The sequence below is a fragment of the Dipodomys spectabilis genome, unplaced genomic scaffold (assembly GCF_019054845.1).
Source record: "Dipodomys spectabilis isolate Male_0828 unplaced genomic scaffold, ASM1905484v1 ptg000030l, whole genome shotgun sequence".
NCBI classification, from domain to species: Eukaryota; Metazoa; Chordata; class Mammalia; order Rodentia; family Heteromyidae; genus Dipodomys; species Dipodomys spectabilis.
In genome coordinates, this window is record NW_024870707.1 from 12,562,338 (window position 1) to 12,584,903 (window position 22,566).

Here is a 22,566-nt window from a genome sequence, read left to right on the forward strand (position 1 = left end):
CTCCACTTTACTCTTTGGAGCCACGCCTCCCAGCTGTACCCAGTAAAGCGGCTACACGCCCGCTCAAGTCTCAGAGGGGTTCAGCCAAAGTTACCCTCCTTCTCCCCAAAACCACTCTTTCAGAGGAGAAAAATCAAATTCCAGACAGGAAGAAACCATAAGGGAAAAGTCACTGATTCTCTCCTCCCCCCCAAAAAAAAAAATCTTGTGGACTAAACCACAAGGGAAAAGTTACTAAGTGATTTCCCTCCCTCCCCCCAAATCTAGTCACAAGGTCCTTCATTCAAGGTCTTAATCCTCAAAGGGACTTCCTAGCCTCACTGAGCTCGGGGACAAAATGTACTTTGTGACTGCTCGGTTATTGTTCTCCCAGAAAGGGGGGGGGGGGACCCGCTTTATCCCGAAAGCGACATTTTTTCCAAACGCCTGCCGCTGGGTGGCCACTCCAGGCGGGGGGTGAGGGGTCCGGATGCGCGGGGTCGGGCTCGGGTTTCGCCGGGGTTGGGGCGCCCGGGTGTCCCCCCCCCCCCCGGCCGCCCGCGTCACCTGACCCGCCGCCCGCCCCCGCCCCTGCGCCGCCCGGCCCGGCCCGGCCCGGCCACCGACCTGATGACACTGATGTGGAACTGGTCCTCGCGAAGGCCTCGCCAGGCGCCGGGCAGGAACTCCTTGCACCACAGGTAGGCCTTGCGGCGCGTGCGGGGCTCGGGCTGCTCCTCGGCCGGCGGCGGCGGCGCGGGCAGCGCGGCCGGGGGCTGCCGGCCGCCCAGCGGCTTGGGCTCCAGCTCGCCCGGGGCGTCGCGCTGCTGCCCCACTCCCGGCGCCGAGGCCGGGCCGCCGCCGCCGCCGCAGCTCAGCAGCAGCCCGAGCGGCGAGGGCTCTGCCTCACCCCCGGTGCAGAACTTGGTCTTCATGCCGGACAGGCGGCCGACGAGGCACGGGCGGCCGCAGCGCGAGAGGGCGAGGCTCAGGGTCCGGCCGGGCGCCGGCCTTCGAGAGGCCGGGCGGGGGGGGGGGTCGTTGACCGGCTCGCTGAGGGCCGGGCGGGCGGCGGGCGGCGGGCGGCGGGGGGCTGCGCGCGGCGGGCGGCGGTTGAGGACGCGCGGGGCGGGCGACGACGACGAGCGGCTGGGGCGGGCGGCGGCGGGCGGCTGAGGCTGCGTTCCGCGGCGCCCGCCTCTATACAGCGCCGCACGAGGAGGGCCTGGCGTCACGGCCCGCCCCCGCGCTCGCCGCTCATTGGCTGCTCTGGCGCATCACAACCGCCGCCGCCCTCACCAGGTCGCCTTCCCATTGGCTGCCGTGCCGCCTCCCCGCCCAGGGCGCTGAGCCCCCCCCCCACGCCCCGAGGCGGGGGCGGAGCCCTGCGGAGGGGGCGTGGCTCCGAGTCGCTCCCCCGGTCGCGGGGATCCCGGAAAGGGGCGCTTGGCTGGGGGGGGGGGGGGGGGGGGAGTGGGCGTTGAGAGGGCGCCGCCTCGCCGGGCTCCGACCTGCCGAGCGGAGCCGGGTCGTGAGCAGCTGGGTGACCGCGTGTGAGGGGTGTCTTGAGCTTTGTGATCGAAACTCTCCGGGGCTGGGCTTTGTGATCGAAACTCCGTGGACCCCTTGAAAGCGCGTGACTTCAGAGGCCGCCGGGGCCTCACCCGGGCGGGCAGGAAATTGGCTTCTGGAGGCCGGCCGCTCTTCCCGCGTGACCTCGGGGCCCCGAGAAATGCCGCGTGTCGTCATACCATTCCCCAGCGCGGTCCGCGCGCTGCCGGGCGCATCCGTGCCGGGTCCAGCCCACCACCCGAGGCTCGCAGGCCGAGGTTCGGAATCCGAGGCCCGGAAGAGGAGAAGGTAACGGACCCGAGGCCGCGGCGCCGGCTAACCGGGCCCGGCCTCTGCTAGCCCGCCGCCTCAGTTTCCCTGTCCGTGGTGCTGAGAACTCTGGGCGAGCGGCCCAGAGCAGCGGGAAGCCGGGGGTTTTGTGGACATTGTCACCTGCCCCCTTACAGGCCACAACCACACGACCGTGACTAAGACACCTTTGCCCTGGGCAGGGGGTGGGGCAGTGGCCCCTGCTACTGTGTGTCCTCACACCGCCGCGTTCCTCTCTTTGAATGTAATCCTAGAAGCAAGTGAGGTAGAGATAATATTAAAACTACAACCCAGCCGGGCACCCAAGGCTCTGGCTTGAGATCAGAGGATGACTGTTGGAAGAAGCCAGCCTGGGCATGAGAGTTGTGAAATTCTAATCTCCAGATAAACACCCAAAAGCAGGAAGTTGAGCTGTGACATTTGAGTGTGCTGGCCTTGAGCAAAAAAAAAAAATCTAATGGACAGTACCCAAACCTTGAGTTCAAGCCCCACTACAACACCAACTACTATGTTGTGAGCTGGGTGCTGGGGGCTCACGCCTGTCATCCTAGCCACTCAGGAGGCTGAGATCTGAGGATCGCGGTTCAAAGACAGCCCGGGCAGGAAAGTCCCTAAGACTCATCTCCAATGAACCACCAGAAATCCGGAAGTGGCACTGTGGCTCAAGTGGTAGAGCGCTGGTCTTGAGCTGAAGAGCTGAGGGACAGTCCCCAGGCCCAGAGTTCAAGCCACTGGCTCAACCAAAAAACAAAACAAAACTATACTGGGAACAAGAGAGTTCCCTGGCTGCCAGGAGTGTAGGAAGTCCAGTACAGGGTACACAGGAAATGGCTTCTTTGCAAGAGCAGAAATCTCTTCAAAAAGTGTTTGCACTTATCTGAACCTGCTCCAAGAAAAATGATCTTACTAGCAAAAGCACACAGAGGAAAGGGAACTCTTGACACTGCTGCTATGGAGACAGGCCCAGAAGTAGATGAGGGGAGAGGGAGGTAGGGGAGAGGCTGAGCCTCTGTAGAGGCCAGGCCATCTTTGAAAGAAAGATTCAGAAATCAAGGTCTCCTAGGGAGGCATTTAGATAAGGGAACCAAAGTCCTTGTCTAAAAATATCAGTTCACAAGAAAGTGAGGCCTTGTCACTGGCCTGGGCGGCGAAGGGGCCCCTTTGTCCTCCCACTAGTCTGCTAGTCTCAGACTAATGTTGGAATCTGGTCAAGGGGAGGGAGAATAGAAGCAAGCGGTGGCCTCCATAATTTGAACTCTCTTCTTTTTGGCATCTACTGGTTTGGACTATGAAAACTCTCAGAGCTTTCATGGCTTTGCAGCTCCCCACAGGAGTAAGAAGGTTCCTCAGTAAAGTTCCTGGAACCGGTGACTCACGCCTGTAAGCCCAGCTACTCAGGAGAGTAGCTAGGTTCAAAGCAAGCCCAGGAAGGAAAGTCCATGAGGCTCTTATCTCCAGTTAACACCCAAAAGCCAGAAGTGGAGCTAGCTGTGTCTCCAATGGTAGAGTGCCAGTCTTGAATGAAAAAGCTAAGGAACACAGCCCAGGACCCATACACAACTACAAAAAGCACCATGCATCAAAATTTTCCCACTAGTAATTTTATGTAAAGGAAATGCAAATAAAAACAACCCTGAGGTACTACCTTATCCCAATCAGAATGGCCCACATCCTAAATTCATCCAAGGGCAAATGCTGGCGGAGATGCTGAAAAAGAGGAACCCTATTGCATTGCTGGTGGGAATGCACACTAATAGGACCACTTTGGAAAGCAGTTGGAGGTACCTCAGAAAGCTACAGATCTCCCCTGTGACCCAGTCATACCACTCCATTGGTAATTATAATGAGAGAGAAAACTGGAAATAACCTAAATGTCCAGCACCTAGAAGGACTGGACCAGCAATGGACACTGGGCACAGTGTTGGAATGTCAGTGGATGTAATCTGACTGGGATGAAGCCAGTCTGGAGGAGGAGCAGGGTTCATCATCTACTCCATTTTTGGAGCATCTTCAATGTGTGTACCATGCAGCCAGATATAGCAGATGAGCTAGTCTAATCCAGACAGGCAAACTGACCACTGCCTATCCCCTGGTGGCTGTTTTATTACTTGTCTTGCTCTCTCTATAATGCACAAGCACAAGCCCAACACTTGTTGAATGAACAAATGAGTGAAGTCCCAGTTCAATGCTTATCAGCAAATGACTTGAGCTACGCCCTAGTTTCCTCTGCTGTGAAATGAACATGACAATACCTGGTGCACAAGGAGCTGTTATTGTTGATTGAAAGGCCTGAGCCTTTCACAAGAGACCCAAGCTCAAACTGTGGTACTGAAAATAAATAAAAAGGCCAAGCACTGGTAGCTTAAGCCTGTAATCCAAGCTACTCAGAAGGCTGAGATCTAAGGATCACAGTTTGAAGCCAGCCCAGGCAAAAAAAAAAGCCTGTGAAACTCTCATTATCTCCAGTTAACCACCAAAAAGTCAGAAGTATAGGTGTGGCTCAAGGGATAGAGCATCAGCCTTGAATGAAAAAAAGCCAAGCAAACGTATCAGGTCCTGAGTTCGAGCCCCAATACCAGCATATTAAAAAAAAAAAAAAAGGTTTGGGGGAGCCAATCAGTTGGTAGAGCACCAGCCCATGAGCCAAAGCATGGGGTAAAAAGGTCAAGCTGCAGTGTACGTCCTGATGACCAAAAATGTCAGCCTCTACGCATGCGTGGAAATTTGCTGTGGCAGACATTGGTCCAGGGGAGAGGTTGTTCCAATCAGAAGTTGTTGTTGTTGTTGTTGTTTTTCCCTGAGAGAAAGTTCTGAAAACTCTTGCTGCTGAAGTCTGTAGGCAGATGGGGTCAGTAGGTGCTGGGCCTCCTGAGGTGTGGAGGGGAAGGGAGAGGACCCCAAGTCTCTCATTCAGAACACTCTTTCCTGTGTCTGGTCAGGGGAGACCCAGAGGTCAGTGCCACAGCAAGGCCCTCCAGCACACAGAAGGCTCCAACCATGAGCCCTAGCCCTGCCACCTGCTCTTTGCAAGGCCTATTTGAGGAATGGCTTTGTGAGGGCTGGGGAGTAAAGCAGTTGCTCAGCATGTGCAAGGTCCTAGGTTCAATCCCCAGCACTAAGCACCTGGGAAGAGCAGACTTTGTACCTTTTACCTCGCTCTCTCACACCAGCCAGGACAGTGAGTCTGATCAGCACCTCATCTCGCAGGTCAGGAGGGAGCGTGACAAGTTGGGGAATGTGGGGTGACCCATGTGGTCAAAGCCAGCAGGTCCTGGGGACGCTGCCTGGATCCCACCCAGGGACTCTTGTCTTCCTATGTTGTACCCAGAAGACCGTTGGCTACCTAACTGCTTCCTTTGGCTAGGTTGTTGGTACTGTGCCAATTTCCTAGAGGGCTGGAGGATGAAAGTCCTGGCTCACCAAGCTCCTGCCCCTGCAGGCTCGCCAGGCCCAGGTCACACTCTAGATCTGCGTTTCACATACCAATGCCAGCTCAGGATTGGGTTGCACCTCCAGCTAGCAGAACGACAGGGAGCCGGAGCCTTTACTCAGTATCCAGGTTACTCTCCCATCTGGCAGTCTCTGAGCTGAAGTGTGATTTTTATTTTATTTTTTGTCAGTTGTGGGACTTGAACTCTGGGCCTGGACACTGTCCCTCAGCTCTTCAGATCAAGGCGAGTGCTCTATCACTTCAGCCACAGCACCACTTCCGGTTTTCTGGTGGTTCATGGCCTTTCCTGCCCGGGCTGGCTTTGAACCACAGTCTTCACATCTCAGCCTCCTGAGTAGTTAGGATTACAGGCGTGAGCCATGAGCACCTGGCTTGAAGTGTGATCGTATTTGGCACTTTTCTACCATCCATGCCAACTTCACTCCACAGATGGGACCCAGAAGCACAGGGGGCTCCGTGAACACAGGTGACGTGCCCATATGTCTGGTGAGAGGGGTGGCACTCCCTTTGGTACCCCTGCCTCTCCATCCCCAGGGATCCTGAGGACAGCATGACCGGTACAAGTCTGCCTTTGGGGCTCAGTTCTCATGAGCTGTGGGCCTTTGGACACAGATAACAGTCCAGTGGTCCTTATCATCAGATGCAGATACTGTAAATGTTCCTGCCCCGTAGGGTTGTTGGGGAGATTCCCTAAAACCACTGGGGAAAGGCTTGGTTGGCATAGATGCAGGGTTCCACTGAGGAGGGCTGTGCCTGGTCACTGTCAGCTGGATTCCCAGAAGCTGGCAGAGCGCATCTGTCACCCATTAACAGTGAGGACGGCCTGCAGAGGCTTCTCTGTGGGACCACGGAGCTGGTAAGCACTCTGGCCAGGGACGCCCAGAGGCCAGCAGGGCCTTTTCCATTCTTTGAGGCACCTGGACAAATGGAGTCACCAAAACTGAGACACACCAGAGATTCTTCAAATCAATGCTTTTGATACATCAAAAATCTCACGCGAGATAATACATTGATTTCAGATCATGGTAATTGAGGGGTTGATTTAAGATCATAATTGTAGATGGCACAGAGTGAAGGATATTTTTATAGTGTGACAAGGTCTCTATGCCCATTTGATCACACAGGACACACACATACACACACACAAATTCCAAACCTGAGGGCCCCTTTGCCCCTGTGGAATTGAAGACGGTCTTAGGTCCCCTGGAGTGGATTTCCTCTGCCCCCATACCATGTTGTAAGTCAGATCATGAAAACTCACTCTCCAAATTTGCTGAAAAACCTATCTAATGGTTTTGTGCCGTAAACTCAATTACTTTGCACGTGCTTACGTGTGTGTGCCTGCACTGAGACTTGATACTCAAGGCCTGGGTGCTGTCCCTGAGTTTTTTTTGCTCAAGGCTAATGCAAGTGCTCTACCATTTGGGTCACGATCCATTTCCAGGTTTTTGCTGGTTAATTGAAAAGAGTTGCATAGTCTTTCCTACCCAGGCTGGCTTCAGACCACAAATGCTGATCTCAGCCTCCTGAAGCGCTACTAGCCCTTAGTTCACAGGCTGGCTTTTCAGCTGATGCTCTTAGGATGATATCTGATGTCTCTCTCCCCGCCCCCCGCAGGACAGGCAGGAGTCTGTGGCTCTGACTCCTGGATGCTAGGACTGGCCACTGCCATCCATGGTTTCGATGTTGAAAGATTTTTTTTTCCAGTCCTAGGGCTTGAACTCAGGGCCTAAGCACTGTCCCTGAGCTTCTTTCACTCAAGCCTAACTCTTACCACTTGAGCCACAGCACCACTTCTGGCTTTTTCTGTGTCTGTGGTGCTGAGGAATGGAACCCAGGGCTCTGTGCATGCAAGGCAAGCACTCTACCACTGAGCCACCTTCCCAGCCCTAGATTTCTAAGGGACCCCCAGTCCTGTCCTTGGTGGTGACAAGGACAACTGCCCAGGCAGCTGGCAGTCAGTCCCTTCTCTCCACTCTGTAGAAAACACCAGAGGTGCGTAGAGCCTGCGTGACCTTGGCTGAAACCCAAGTGACTACTAAGAGGGCCGATGGGGGAGAGGGTCCCAAGGAGCAGAAGAAATGAGGTGACCTTGCCAGACTGGCTGTGTCCTGGGGAACAGAGGTCTCCTCCCCCAATCCAGCACTGGGGTGGAATTCCAGGGCCAGCGGCTACCCAGGGAGAAGGAATCCTGTCTGACCAGATTCCAGCCTCTATGGGCCCTGCCAGCGTGCTGCTTGGGGAGGTTAGCTAACAGGCCAAACCATGGCTTTGGGAGTTGATAGCTAAAGTTCAGGTTGTGTGCGGGAGTAGAGCATAGCATTTTCCCTTTGGTATCACTGGATGGAAGAGAGCTGCCTTTGTGATTATAATTTGTATCTTTCCTGCCGATAACAAATGACCCAAAGCCCTAGGCTGATGCAACTGTTCCCTGTCCCACGGAAACACTGCAGTCCCTCCTAAGCGTCCATCCTGGGGTCACAGGTCAACATCTATCTACTTGGATGACTCCCGGAGCAACTGTCCCTGTTATCTGAGTGCTCACACCCAAACTGGTGCTGTTTAGTGCTTAGTGCTGTGCTTTTTAAAATGTCAGTATGGGAGCTTGAACTCAGGACCTCATGTTCGCTTGGCTTTTTTATTCAAAGCTCTACCACTTGAGGCACACTTCTAGTTCTGGCTTTTGCTGTTTAACTCGACTCAAGATTTTTCTACCCAGACTGGCTTCAAGCCACTGTCCTCAGATCTCAGCTTCCTGAATCGCTAGGATTACAGGCATCAACAAACCAGCGCGGCCAGCCCCGGCTTTTTTTTTTTTTCTCAACTTCAAAAAATAGTATCAATAATATCAACCTTCGTGCTGCTGCAACTTTCTGCTTTGTGTACACTCTCCTCAGCTCACAACCAGGCTACTATTTTCCACCCCTCCCCCTCATCGGCCCTCCATTTCTCCTTTCCTGTGTGAATCCAGCGCACATAAACACCGCCTGGGGGCTGGGAAGGTAGCTCAGCGGTAGAGTGCATGCCTTGCAAACATGAGGCCCTGGGTTCAATGCCTCAGCACCACATAAACAGAAAAAGCCGCACGTGGCGCTGTGGCTCAAGTGGTAGAGCGCTAGCCTTGAGGTGAAGAGCTGAGGGACAGCGCCCAGACCCAGAGTTCAGACCCCATGACCGGCAAAAACAAAACAAAACAAAACAAAAAATAAACACTGCCTGCCTGCCAGGCAGAGACATGCTGTCTGTCGGTGTGTGTCTCTTTCCTGGCTCCTCTCCCACTCATTTGCAGTGAGCTGGGAAGCCTGTGGCCTCTGGGCTTACTATTCCCTCCTGGGTCAGCCTCTATCTATGCCTTCTCTTTTCCTTTGTGTCTAATGTCAAAGGACCCCAGAGTGGAGTTCTCAAGTCTCAAGAGGCCCTCTCCCCACCACCCCCCCAGCCACCCAGTCACCACATGATGAAACTATTTAGGCCACCACCAAATAGACTAAGACATGGACAGAAGTGACACAGGTCCCAGCCTGGATCCCTACGCTACACATGGAGAAGAGACCAGGAACACAGGGATGAGTCCACGTGAGCTCCACAGAAGCACAGCTCTGGGCTGTGCAGCCAGGGGCTGCTTGTTATAGCAGTTAACTTGAACTTAGTAATATAGCACGCTTCCCAGCATGGTCAACTGGTCAACCTCAGCCCTAGATGAACTCAGAGCCTCCTTTTCTTCTGCCCTTCTCAATTGCCCATGAAATGCAGTGTTTCCTGAAGAATGTGCTATAACTGGTTCAACTCGTTTTACTTTAAATTTATGGCCAGAAATAAGATCTTCACACTTCCCTTTACCTTTTCCCACACATCCTCTGTCCAAAAGTGTCCTGACACTGGGACAAAGTATGTGGGTTAAATCATTTATAAACCAGGTACTGGTGGCTCACGCCTGTAATCCTAGCTACTCAGGAGGCTGAGATCTGAGGATCATGGTCCAAAGCCAGCATGGGCAGGAAAGTCCATGAGACTCTTATCTCTAATAAAGCACCAGAAAACCGGAAGTGGTGCTGTGGCTCAAGTGGTAGAGCGCTGGCCTTGAGCTGAAGAGCTCAGGGACAGCATCCAGGCCCAGAGTTCAAGCCCCAAAACTGAGAACAACAAAAATTTATAAAGAGGAAATGTTTATTTTGACTCATTGGGCCCCTTTGCTGTGGCCTATGGTGAGACTGAACATCAGGACAGAATATCAGGCAGTAAAAGACAAGAAGGCGCAGGGTCTCAATGTCTCCTCTGAGGACATGGCTGCCCGGACCTCACTTCCTCCTACAAGGTAGGGAGCTTGTTTCTGTAGCAGCTGGGTTGATAGAAGACAGAGTTCACTGTGCAACTCAAGTCCTCTGTGGGTATAAAATTGTTCGTTTAAAATTGTTTCCCAGTTCCTATTTGTTTTTATCAAAGTATGAACATTTCATAACAAAGTATTGAAAAAATAGTTTGATTATGGAGAACATAAACATGTCTCATGACCCTCTAATTAACAGATAATCAACAGAAATAAGTGCTTTGTCACCCAAAGAAACAGGCGAATGATGCCTGGGTCCTCATTCAATGTTGGCCCAGCTGTGAACGGGATGTCTGTAATCTTGGTTATTCAGGGCCGAGATCTGAGCATCACAGTCAAAGCCAGCCGAGACAGGAAAAGTCCATGAGATTTTTGTCCCCAGTTAACCAGCAAAAGCCAGAAGTGTAGCTATGGCTCAAACAGTAAAATCTCAGCAATGAAAGCTAAGGGACAGCATGCAGGGCTTGAGTTTTCAAGCCCCAGTACTGAAAGTACTGATCAAGCCTATCATTTTCAGTGGATTAAGGGATATATAAGAAATTACTAAACTGGGCACTGGTGGCTCACGCCTGTAATCCTAGCAACTCAGGAGGCTGAGCTCTGAGGACTGAGATTCAAAGCCAGCCTAGGCAGAAAAGTCCTCATGAGACTGTTACCTCTAATTAACCATTCAAAAACCAGTAGTGGAGCTGTGGCTCAAAGGTATAGAGTGCTAGCCTTGAGCAAAAGAGCTCAAGGACAATGCTCAGGCCCTGAGTTCAAGCCCCATGTCTGACCAAAAAAAAAGTAAAGCACCTTCCTGTGGGGTATCTAAGGGTGTTCCATAAGGGCTCTGACCTAATGAATGGATTCCTTACATGGTGGTATTATTGGGAGGAGGTGAAAGGTAGAAGGTAGAGCTAGAAGGAGAAAGTAAGTCCTTAGAGCCATTCCCTAGGGCTATATTCTGCATCAGTTCCTTCCTGTATTTACCCTGCTTCCTGTGTGCCAGGATGAATGGCCCTTCTGAAACATCAGTTGAAATGAATAATTTCTTTCTTGGAGTTCTCAGGTATTTAGTCATAGAGACAACAAAAGAACCGGTAGTATTTCCCTAGTGAAGTATTAATCACCTCAAAGGTGATTGGGCCATGAGGCTCCGGCCTCGCGGGTGGGTAATGAGTTAGTGAATTGATAGCCTATTAGGGAGTGGCTCTGATGTGAGATCACACTCTCCGGTTCCCGTGCCTTGTCTCGCCATGTGACACATTCACCACGCCACGACATAGCGCAAAGTCCTTGCCAAATGCCATTTGGAAACTCCCAGCTTCCAGAAGCTCTATTCTTTATTATTCTTTTATTCTTTGTGTGTGTGCGTGTGTGTGTGTGTGTGTGTGTGTGTGTGTGTGTGTGTAAGTGCGTGCATGCACTGCACATGCATGCATGCCAGTCAGGCTGGAACTCAGGGCCTGAGTGCTGTTCTTGAGTTCTTTTGCTCAAGGATAACACTCTACTACATGAGCCACAGCTCCACTTTCAGCTTTTTTGGTGGTTAACTGGAGATAAGGCTCATGGATTTTTCTGCCTAGGCTGGCTTTGAACCACAATCCTCAGTTCTCAACCTTCTGTGTAACTAGGATTGCAGGTGTGAGCCACCAGTGACCAGCACAGAGCTACTCCTTCTCCTTCTTCCTCCTTCTCCTTCCTCCTCCTCCTCCTTCTCTTCTTCTTCCTCCTCCTCCTCATCCATCTTCATCATCAATCATCATCATCATCATATTTATTTTGTTGGTCATGGGGCCTGAACTCTGGGCCTGGGCGCTGTCCCTCAGCTTTTCAGCTCAAGGCTAGCGCTCTACCACTTGAGCCACAGCGCCACTTCTGGCTTTTTCTGCTTATGTGGTGCTGAGGAATTGACCTCAAAGCCTCATGCACACAAGGCAAGCATTCTACCATTTAGCCACCTTCCCAGCCCTACTTCTTCCTCTTGTTATTATTTTTCGGCAGTTATGGAGCTTGAACTCAGGGCCTGGGTTCTGTCCCTGATTGCTTTTGCTCAAGGCTAGCACTCTACCACTTAAGCTAGATGCCACTTCCAGTTTTCTGGTGTTTACTAAAGATAACAGTCTCACAAATTTTTCTGCCTGGGCTGGCTTTGAACTGTGACTCTCAGATCTCAGCTTCCTAAGTAGCAAGGATTATAGGCGTGAGCTCCCAGTGCCTGGCTAGAACCTCTATTCTTTACAAACTAACCAGTCTGTGGCTCTCGGCCATAGTAATAGAAAATATCCTAAGATAACCTTGTTAAACAGAAAGCAGCCCAAATAAGACAAGCTGGGATATGTTCACGGGAGTGACTGGTACTTAGCAGATGAGGGGAGCCCAACACACAGCAATGTGGGAGAATCAGAGGTCACATGGCAGGAAAGATGGGCAGAGTGCATATTCTGCTTGATCGATTTATATCAGTTGTAGAACAGGCAAAACTAATCTGTAAGGTTAGATGTCAGGGTGATGGTTCCTGAGAAGAACGGCTTGGAGTCTTGTGGAGGAGGGTAATTAATGTTTTTAAGCTAGGCGGTGGTTCCAAAAGACATAACTTGTCTAAAATAAATGAATTGTATGAGCTACTTGAGAGGCTGAGAACAGGAGGCGTGAAGTTTGAGGCCAATTCGGGCAGAAAAGTTCGTAAGACTCCTACTCAGGTCACAGGTAGGTATGATGGCATGCACCTGTCATCCCAAGCTATGTGGGAGGCTGAGATTGGAGAGATTTCAGAAAAAGCCCAGGACACTTTGTCTACTGAAGGAAGTTAGACATGGTGGTGTGAGCCTGTCACCCCAACAATGATGAGAAACCGAAAGCAGGCAGACCTTGGTCTATACAGGCATCCAGACGGAGCAAGACCAATGGTAACAGCACCACCAGGAGATGCTGCAGCGGTAACCCTCAGGAAGTACTTCCAGAGCACACATTCCTCATGGAGGCATCCTCAGGCCTGAGCTTGAGAGGCTGGGCAGAGGAGGAGCCATGGTCCTGGCCAGGTATGAAGGCTCATGAGGTGAAGGCTTTGTCCTAGATAGTACTATTTTGAACAGTACCAGAAACATTAGGACGTGGGCCTAACTGGAGGGGAGGGGTGTCCTTGAGGGTTGTATCTTTCCCTAGCCGCCGCTTCCTGGTTGCCATGAGGAAACCAAGTTTTCTTCTCCGTTCCCTTCTGCTTTGGCACTGTACCTCACCGTGGCATGGAAACCATGGGGCTGGCAACTATGAACTGAAATTTCTGAAGCGATCAACAAAACCAAGTCTTCCCCTCCTCAGGTCACGTCTCTCAGGTATTTTGTCTCAGCGATGAAAGTCTGACACAGGTCTCTACCTCCATCAGTCTCCCAGAGTGGAAAATTCCCCACTGCAAAGAGGGCATCAGATGTAGGGCAGCTAAACAAAACAGCCAATGCTGGTACCCAAAGAGCTACTGTCATGTGATCGGCAGGGCAGTGGGTATGTGCCAAGCACTGGCTGAGCTTTCCACACGATTACACACAGTGCCCTCACCTTTGCCCTGTGGGGGTGGGCATGTTACTATTCCTGTTTTGTAGACAGGAGGCAGGTTCAGAGGACTTTGGCCAACTGCCCAGGACTACATGGATGTGGAGCTATATGCTACTCCATGATAGGGGACATCATATTCCAAGTCTCTGCATAACACTTTGAACTTTGTAGAGCCAGGAGGCCTACTGGCAGCTCAGTGTTTCCCTGCCTCTCTGGCTCCTTGGTGGTATAGCGGCTGGAGATCTGAGAAGGGCATTCCTAGCAACCCCTGCAATAGGTTTCTAGGTAGATCCTGTCCATCCCAGACCTGGAGGGAAGCAGGATCAGGGTTAGCAAATAGACACTTTGCCAGTGACCTCTGAGTGTGTGGGTTTTCCTCTAGTTCGCCCCCTTCATGAGCAGGGTCTGGAAGTTCCTCAATTCTTCAAGAGGACTTCTCTAACCAGTGCCAGTAGCTCATGGCTGTAATCCTAGCTACTCAGGAGGCTGAGATCTGAGGATCAAGGTTTAAAGTCAGCTTCAGCAGGAAAGTCCATGAGACTCTTATCTCCAATAAACCATCAGAAAACGGGAAGTGCTGCTGTGGCTCAAGTGGTAGAGCACTAGCCTTGAGCTGAAGAGCTCAGGGACAGCACCCAGGCCCAGAGTTCAAGCCCCATGACCGACAAAAAAAAAAAAAAAAGGGCTGCCCTGACCTCCCTCCCATTTCATAAGCTTCAAATTCTCTATATCCAATTCCTGTCTGGTTGATAATCCTGTTGTAATAGCCAAATGCTGATGAGACAAAACATAAGGAATTTGGCACTTAATCCTGATTGCTGTCGTGTGTGTGTGTGTGTGTGTGTGTGTGTGTGTGTGTGTGTTGGTACTGGGCTTGAACTCAGCGCCAGAGAGCTCTCCCTTAGATTTTTTGCTCAAGGTTGAAGTTTTACCTCTCGAGCCACACCTCCACTTCTGGCTTTTGCTGGTTAACCCGAGTCTCTTGGATTTGTCTAACTGTGAGTGTTGCATTGAACATGATCCTCAGAACTCAGCCCCCTGAGAAGCTAGGATTACAGGCGCAAGTCCCCAGTGCCCAGCTTCAGACTGCCATCTTTCCTAATGCTAGAAGACGAGGAACTCGGACCTCTAATTGTGCCTGAAAACGAATGGTGGGAGCCTCACTTGTGGATGGGGAGAGGAAAAGACCCAGCCGGAACCTGCGTGTGGTGCGGTCCCACAGGCCTTTCGGAGCGAGCCGGCCCGCAGAGGCGGGACCCTGCCCCGCCACTCCAGGGCCTGAAACTCGGAAACCTTGAGCCAAACTATTCGCCTTTGTTTTCCTCACGGGGGAAGAAAACGATGGCTAACTGGCAAGGTATCGATAGAAAGTAGCGAGGGGCACTGTCTCCAGGATGGAAACACCCCGGCCGCTGGGTTCTGTGGGGCGCGTGGCTCTGGGTCCGGCCGCTGGCTGTGTCTGGGGACGTCTTCCTCATCTGAACACGCGGGGAGGCGCTGCCTCCCCAGCGCAGGGGGAAATGCGAGGACTGGACTGGCGGACGTGGTCACTCGCCCTTAGCACACGAGACCGGGAGAGGCGCTGTCCCTGACCTGTGTGATCCAAAGCCGCGCTGGAAGGCCCCCGGCTCCGGTTCCGCCGCTGGGCCTGGGGGGTCCGGCCGGCGCCACCCCAAGGAAGGCCGCTCGGGGATCGTGGAGCAGAGATGAAGCCGACCTGCCGCCCCTCCTCTCTCACACCGCACTGGGGCTGCTGTGGCTCCGGCCTGCGTGCCTCACCACTTCACCCGGGTCTCGCCAGTTCCGTGCACTCCACAGGGCAGGGGGCAGGGCCAGCGGGTGACAGGCTCTGGAGCAGGGCAAGGCCCGGCTCTGGCGCCCACGGCCTGCGGCTGGGAATCCGGACATCCACGCCTGGCTCGCCTGGTGCGGCGGCGGAGGGACACGGGCCGGAATTGCACACGTGGTTGGCAGAGCGCCTCCCCCGCGGTGGCCACGTGGCAGCCAGCCGCTCCGAACCCGCGCGAAGTCCCAGGTCACATCTGATTGGCCCGACCCAGTCACGTGTCCTTCCCTGCTCCAATCATGGAGCTCAGGGGCCCAGGTTTCTGATTGGCTAGCCTGGGAGGTGGGAGGGTCTTCTAGGAGCCACGTGAATGGGAAATGGGGATTTGGTGCCCAAAGCGGGAAGAAGATTGTCCAGGAAGCAGAAATGATGAGGGAAGCCGGACGCCCGCCTGGGCTGCGCTCTCCGCCGGCAGGGCCGCCTTGGCTTCCCTACCCGCGGAGGAACAGCCTGTAGCTCAGTCAGGGAGCTGGGGAGCAGGGCGAGTAGAAGAGCGGTGATTTCCCTGGCTGCCCTGTGCCGCGAGCTCGCCGAGCGGAGCTTCTCACTCCTCTTCCCACCCCTCGCCGTCAGAGAGACCCTGAGGCTCCAGAGGCCCAGGCAAAGCCACGGGCCGCGACGGAGTTTACCTCCAGGGGTGGAGCGTTTGCCTAGCGCGGACGAGGCCGCGTTCCATCCGCAGCAGTGGGAAGCAGCAGCAACAAAGGCTGGGTGCCAGGGCTCCCGAGGACTGAAGTTCAGATCCAGCCTGGGCAAGAAAGTCTGTGAAATGCTGTTACTTAACCACCACAAAAGTGGTTCATTGGAAGTGGTAGAGTGCCAGCCTTGGACACCCAGGCTCTGAGTTCAAACCCCAGGATGGGTACAAAAAACAAACAAAAACACATAAAAAAGGAAAAGCTCAGAAAACCCTTCCCAAAGCCTTCCCGGCTGTGTCCACAACTCTTCCCCAGGACATGCCCTTCTGTGCCCTTCTGATGGGCTGCCCTCATTAAACCCCTGCCCCTACGTTTATGTGTGGATGTCTGTCTATCTCCACTGTCAGATTGAGGGCCATCCAAGGGCAGGGAGAGGGGAATCCACAGTGCCTGGGCTGTTCCCTGTGTAGGCCGTGGCACCGAGTGTTTAGTAAATGCTACCTGAATGGATGGATAGATGGATGGATGATGCTTTGAAGGAGTGCATTGCTTTACATACAGACCTGGGAGCTGCAGCTCCTGAGACCAAGTCCAAGGTCAGTCTGTCTGACAGGCTTCACCATGGATGCCTTTGGAAGCCACCTGTGGCCAACAAAAGCTGCCACCTGCTGCAGTCTGGGAGCCTGGCCTAGAGGCTGGAATTCAGGCCGTGACCTGGTGCCTGTAGCTTCACCACGGACAGAGCAGTGTCCCCCTCTTCTGGCAGCCCACCCACCTGTGGAGAAGGGAGGTGGCCTACGGGAGAATGACCGAGGTACTGTGCCGGCTCTCTTCCCGTCTAGCACAAGTCCTCACTGAGCCTCTGTTTTCCTTCTGCGTTTCGTGTATGTGTGTGTATGTGTGCGTGCACGCACACGCGCACACACGCACGCGTACAGTAGTGAGGCTTGAACTCTCAACTCCCTAGTCTCATTTGGCTTTTTCACTCAGGACTGGGTACCCTACCACTTGGGCCATGACTCCAGTGCCAACTGTTTGCTGTTCATTGGAGAAAAGGGTCACATGGATTTGTCTGCTTGGGCTGGCTTCAAATTGTGATTCTCAGTAGCTGGGATTATAAGCATGAGCCACTGGCCCAGAGAGCCAGCTCTCTCTCTTTTTGCATTTTGTGGCCACAAGAAACATCCAGAAGGTTCTATGTGGCTGGATGAGTGTGTGTGTGTGTGTGTGTGTTTCCAGCGTAGTGCTCTTGGAGGGGTAGGACCACCTGAGAGGGATGTGGTTTTGTGTTGAGGTGAGCTGGAGAGCCAGCCAGAGGATTGCAGTCCCTGGCAGTGGCAGGCTGGCGTGAGAGCGGTTCTCAGGCCATGTCCAGGGCCCAACACAGAACAAGTTCTGCATGCTCTTCTGCCCTTCCTCTAACAGGACTCCATGGGCAGGAAGACATCCAGGGAGGAGCCGTCCTCCAGCATGGCCTCCTGGGAGGCAAAGAGGGGCTGCTGCTGGCCCAGAACTCTTATGGCAGAGTCTCTGAGCCCTTGCCAGATTATACCGCTACGAGGCCGGAGTGGCTGGGGGCCTCTATCACTTGAGCCACAACTCCACTTCCAGCTTTTTGGTGATTAACTGCAGATAAGAGTCTCACAGGCTTCCCTGCCCAGCAAGCTTCAGACCACAGTCCTCAGATCTCAGGCTTTTGAGAAGTTAGGATTACAGGCGTGAGCCACCACGGTGCCTGGCTCTAGTGAGCTGTGTTTCTCACCCAAGGAAAGAAGGTCCACTATCTGGCCAGCCCTTGCTGTAGTTTCTGGGGCACAGGGAGTTGAACATTAACCCCTGGATGAGTGCTTCCAACTAAGCAAACACAGCTATCACATGTCAACAGTAGCTGCCTCCTGGTTGGGCTACAGCTGACTCCCAGCCCAGAGCGCCCCGCCTGGTACTGCCTGCCACGCTGGCATGGTGGGGGCGGGGCAGCTCTGCATGCCAGATAGGGCAGGCCAGGTGTTACCTGGGTCGGAACCCTGTCGAAGGGAAGGTGGCTTAGTGGTAGAGTGCTTGCCTATCATGTATAAAGCCCTGGGTTCCATTCTTCAGTACCACACACAGAAAAGGCCAGAAGTGGCGCTGTGGCTCAAGTGGTAGGGACAGTGTCAAGTCTCAGGACTGGCAAAAAAAGAAAAAAGAAAAAAAGTGACTGGCTTTGAACTGTGATCCTCAGATCTCAGTCTCCTGAGTTAAGTAGGATTACAAGCATAAGCCTAAAGGCTAATTTTCTCTGGTGCCGGTGGCTCAAGCCTATAATCCTAGCTACTCAGGAGGCTGAGATCTAAGGATCATAGTTCAAAGCCAGCCCTGGGCAGGAAAATCCATGAGACTCTTATCTCCAATGAATCACCAGAAAACTGAAAGTGGCACTGTGGTTCAAGTGGTAGAGTGTTCGCCTTGAGCTGAAGAGCTGAGGGACAGTGCTCAGGCCCAGAGTTCAAGCCCTACAACCAAAAAAAAAAAAAAAAGTCTCATGGACTTTCTTGCCCATGCTGGCTTTGAACCGTGATCCTCAGATCTCAGCCTCCTAAGTTCTAGGATTATAGACATGAGCCACCGGCGCCCGGCGGTCACTTCTGATCAGCGCTGAGCTCTCAGCACCTGAGGCTAGTATGTGACGCTGTCGAGTCCACCAGAACAGTAGGCACACATTAGTGGTGATAAAAGGCTCACTCAACAACCATGTTCCTGAGAGTTAAGTCAACTTTGCAAGTAACTGCTTTGTATTCTTATACTCATGGCTTACAAAATCTATGGGAGGGAGCAGGCAGCCGTCCCCAGCGATGCCATCCCTTGTGTCTCTGAGGCTGGTGGAAACCAGAAGCCTCCTCCTGATTAAAGTTATTCTTTTGCCCTTGAGGCCTTTTGGTAAGGTCGCTATTAAGATCTTGGGTCCAGCTGGGTACTGTGGCTCATGCCTGTAATCCTAGCTACTCAGGAGGCTGAGATCTGAGGATCTCGGCTCAAAGCCAGCCCAGGCAGAAAAGTCCGTGAGACTCTGATCTCCAATAAACCACTAGAAAACCGGAAGTGGCTCTGTGACTTAAGAGGTAGAGCATTCGTCTTGAGCTGAAGAGCGCAGGGACAGTGCCCAGGCCCAGGGTTCAAGCCCCACGACCGCCAAAAAAAAAAAAAAAAAATCTTGGTCCAGCTGGGCAGCTCACGCCTTTAATCCTAGCTACTTAGGAGATCTGAGGATCAAAGTTCAAAGCCAGCCTGGACAGGAAAGTCCTTGAGATTCCTAGCTCCCACGAACCACCAAAAAGCCAGAAGTGGAGCTGTGCTTCAAGTTGTAGACCAACAGGCTTGAGCACAAAAGCTAAACAACAGTACCAAGGGCCTGCCCCAGTACTACCACAAAAACAAACAAAATTGTAGGTCTAGCAGCCAGCCAGCCTTGGTCTGGTATGTTATCCCTGGGCTACTGTATTCCAGGGGTCTGCAGATAAAGGGTCTACCCTCTTCCAGGGCGCTACAGGCCACGGCCGCTGGGAGAGCAGCGGAGACTGCCAGCGCCTCCCTCCCACTCACAGTGTGCCCAACCAATGGCTGAGTTACTGCTGATCTGCACTATGACCAGTGGCCAGGCTCCTGTGACTCTACCAGCTCGAGGGAAAGCAGGTTAAAAGCAGATGGTCATCGTCTATGGCTGGGGGTGTCAGCTCCAGGTATGGTTACAGGCAGAGCCAAGAACACAGACTGCGAACGGGAGGCTGTGACTCTCGCTGGCAATGTTTCATTTCTTGTTATGGAGAAAGACAGAGGCACTCACTATTTCAGCAGGGGAGAGGGGGGGTGGCGGCCCCCTTTCCCTTGGCTTGTCTGGCTGCTTGTTGAGTGAGCCTGCTTGGACTCCAGGATGCTGGTCCTCGCTGGGCATTAACTGAGTGTGTGCGAGGCTGTTGGTGATGGCCATGGTCTTTATCAGATCAACGTCCTGGCCCACCCCATTCCAGACACCTCAGAACTTGCCACTACCAGAACAAGCAGCCCCAGAGCCTACCTCTGCCTCTACCCATTGCTCTGCCAGTCCTGGTTTGATGGTTCTGTGTGTGTGTGTGTGTTGGTCCTAGAGGTTGAACTCACAGTCTGGGTGCTGTCTCTGAGCTGTTTTGCTCAAGACAAACTCTATACCATTTTAGTTATAATAGCACTTCCTAATGTTATTAATTGGACATACAGTCTCATGGACTTCCCACCCCAGGCTTGCTTTGAAGAAGTATCCTCAGATTTCAGCCTCCTGAGTAGCTAGGATTCAAGGTATGAGTCATTGGAGCTGGGCAGAATTTTTCCTTCCTTCCTCTTTTTTTTCTTTCATTGTGGGGCTTGAACTCTGAGCCTGGGCGCTGCCCCTCAGCTCTTCCTCCCAAGGCTAGCGCTCTAGCACTTGAGCCACAGTGCCACTTCTGGTTTTCTGGTGGTTAATTGGAAGTAGGAGTCTCATGGACTTTCCTGCCGTGGCTGGCTTTGAATCTTGATCCTCAGATCTCAGCCTCCTGAGTAGCTAGGATTATAGGCATGCCACTGGCACCTGGCTGAATTGTTAGTTTCTTTAGTCATGTCTCCCAATCTCAGGGTCTTTGTTTCAGCCTCCCATGACCTTGCCTCCCACTTATAGTCAAGACAGATAGCCAGTGGCTCACTCCTGTCATCCTAGCTACTCAACTAGAGCACTTGCCTCGCATGCATGAGGCCCTGGGTTCGATTCCTCAGTACCACATAAGCAGAAAAAGCCAGAAGTGGTGTTGTGGTTCAAGTAGTACAATGCGTGCCTTGAGCTTTAGAGCTGAGGGACAGTGCCCAGCCCAGATTTCAGGCTTATAACTGACCAAAAAAAAAAAAAAAAAAAAATTGCTCCATCATCCTTAGACTTCATCTCGGCCATCCTGGGGGAGCTGCCAGTCTGTGCCACCCTGGGCAGGTGTGGCCCTCTCTTTATTTTCAAGTCAGGAAAAGACTCCACCATCCCTCCAACTCTAACTTCTCACTTCCCTTCTGAGGCCCCAGTGGAGGCTTCCAGGTTCAACTTGCCTGTCCCTGGCCACCTCCTTCCTGGGATGTCATTCCTGTTCCTGCTCCACAGCCAGACTTCCTCTGCTCTTCCCTCCCCAGCCAGCTGGCTACGCCTCAGTGCGGCCCTAGCTGTGCTTGCCAAGGTCATGCAGGTCGGGCAGCCAAGTCCTCTGCTGCGTTCTCGCCTCGGTGTGTGCGTGTGCGTGTGTGTGTGCGCACACACGCTCCCCACGTGCGCTTGAACTGGGTCTGTTATACCTTAGCTTTTTTGTTTAAGGCTGGTGCTCTATCACAAGTCAGCTCCACTTCCAGCTTCTCAGAACTTGGCGACTGGAGATGAGGCTCGTGGACTTTCCTGCTGGGGCCGGCGCGAGCGCCCCGCGTCTGCCGTCTTCTGAGCGTGTTCAGGGGTCTCAACTGTCCTCAGTAGCCAGCCATGGCTTGGCTTTAATTCAAGCCCTGCTTTCCTCAACCTCAGATGTTCCGTACACACTGGGGGACCAGCCCTGTGTCCCTGTGTCCCCGTGGCACAGCGTGAGCGGGGCAGGCTTTGTAGGAAGTGCGCAAGGTGCAGGATCTGGTAACAGAGCAGCTGCTTCAGAACGTGCACAGTGCCACTGACCCTGCAGGCATGTCTTGATCTGGAAAAGCATGAGGGGCAGAGGGGCCGGAAGAGGCGGGTAAGTGTTGGTGGCATATTCACCCCCCAACTTGGCCACCGAGCCTGCTGCTCTTCATAGAGGATCTAAGTCCCCTGACCCTCGGGATCTCCACCAGTAGCCAACACAGAGAAGGCCCATGCGCTCTGGGACTGGAGTGGGGTGGGGTGGGGGTGAGGTGGTGAGGACAAAGCCGGAGCCTTCTCACCTTCCTGGCAGCCAGGGGCATGCCTGGCATCACCCCAGGGGCCAACCAAGCATGGGGCTCTTTGGAACCTGCTCTGAGCGCCACCGTTTTGTTTTTTGTTGTTGGTTTCTTTTGCAGTCTACACAATAGGATGCATGTTGATGACTCAAAGGCTGGCCGGAGTCAGGCAGGGGTGGCCCGCGTCCGTCATCGCAGCTACTCAGGAAGCTATGCTGGTGTTTCAAGCTGGGCGGAGCCAGGGCTCCTGAATCTGCAGCCAGTCAGTCTGGGGACAAAGCTCTCCCGAGCACTAAGGCCAGGAGGCCGGCCAGCTCCCTGCGGGGAGAACGGAGGCGGTGTGGGCAGGTGCAGACTCCGCAGAGAACATCCTAGATCACACAGTCTGCCTCACACGAGGGCTTCATGGAGAAAATCTGATGTCTTCTTGATATAGTAAACACCGACCCATTGTTTTAATTTCCGAATTTATTAAAATGATTAACCTCAATACTGCAAGTGCATGTACAAAATATTTGTAAAAAATGTTTTTAATGAAACGTTAAAGAACTTACCTCAAATGCTGAAAAAGTCCTTTTTTCCATTCTTTCAGTACAAGGAATACATTGTATCTCAAAAGTATTACAACCCAGCAAAAACAATTGAAAACAGCAATTTGAAAAATGATTGAAAATTGAATACTTTACATAGATCTCTAGGCTCATTTCCTAATTCTTACAATGCCAAAACTTTTTTTTTTTTCTTAACCAATCATTGCATAAGCTCAAGCAAAAGTTTTTATTGAATGTAACCTCTTCCAGACTCGTCAACTGTGTGGGTCCCCCTCCCCACAATGAATTCTACAGCAGATAGAGAACAGTCCGAGGCCCCTGCCTTTAGAAACGGAAACAGATTTCCCAGAAGGCACCAGCAGCTGCTGGTGCTTGTGCATACCGACTCCTGAGAGGCAGCGACTCACCCACGTCGCTGCTCTGAGACCCATGGG

General features: G+C 52.9%; 1 protein-coding gene and 1 long non-coding RNA gene across 5 annotated transcripts in view; one reads left to right on the forward strand and one right to left on the reverse strand.

Moving 5' to 3' along the window:
- The window catches only part of Chka (choline kinase alpha), a 46,149-nt gene extending 45,168 nt beyond the window's left edge, over window positions 1–981 (reverse strand). For 2 of the 4 annotated variants that reach the window (XM_042675850.1, XM_042675849.1), the window contains exon 1: window positions 607–972. In XM_042675850.1, the coding sequence (XP_042531784.1) occupies window positions 607–914 (308 nt within the window). In that variant the 5' untranslated portion in view covers window positions 915–972. Of the gene's footprint in view, window positions 1–606 lie in introns of all 4 variants that reach the window. The other 2 variants (XR_006146988.1, XM_042675851.1) reach the window with 2 other exon arrangements.
- Window positions 600–22,134, forward strand: LOC122104875. Its single transcript, XR_006146990.1, has 2 exons — window positions 600–680; window positions 21,702–22,134. It is a non-coding gene; the product is annotated as an uncharacterized LOC122104875 (long non-coding RNA).
- The last annotated feature ends 432 nt before the right edge of the window (window positions 22,135–22,566 follow it).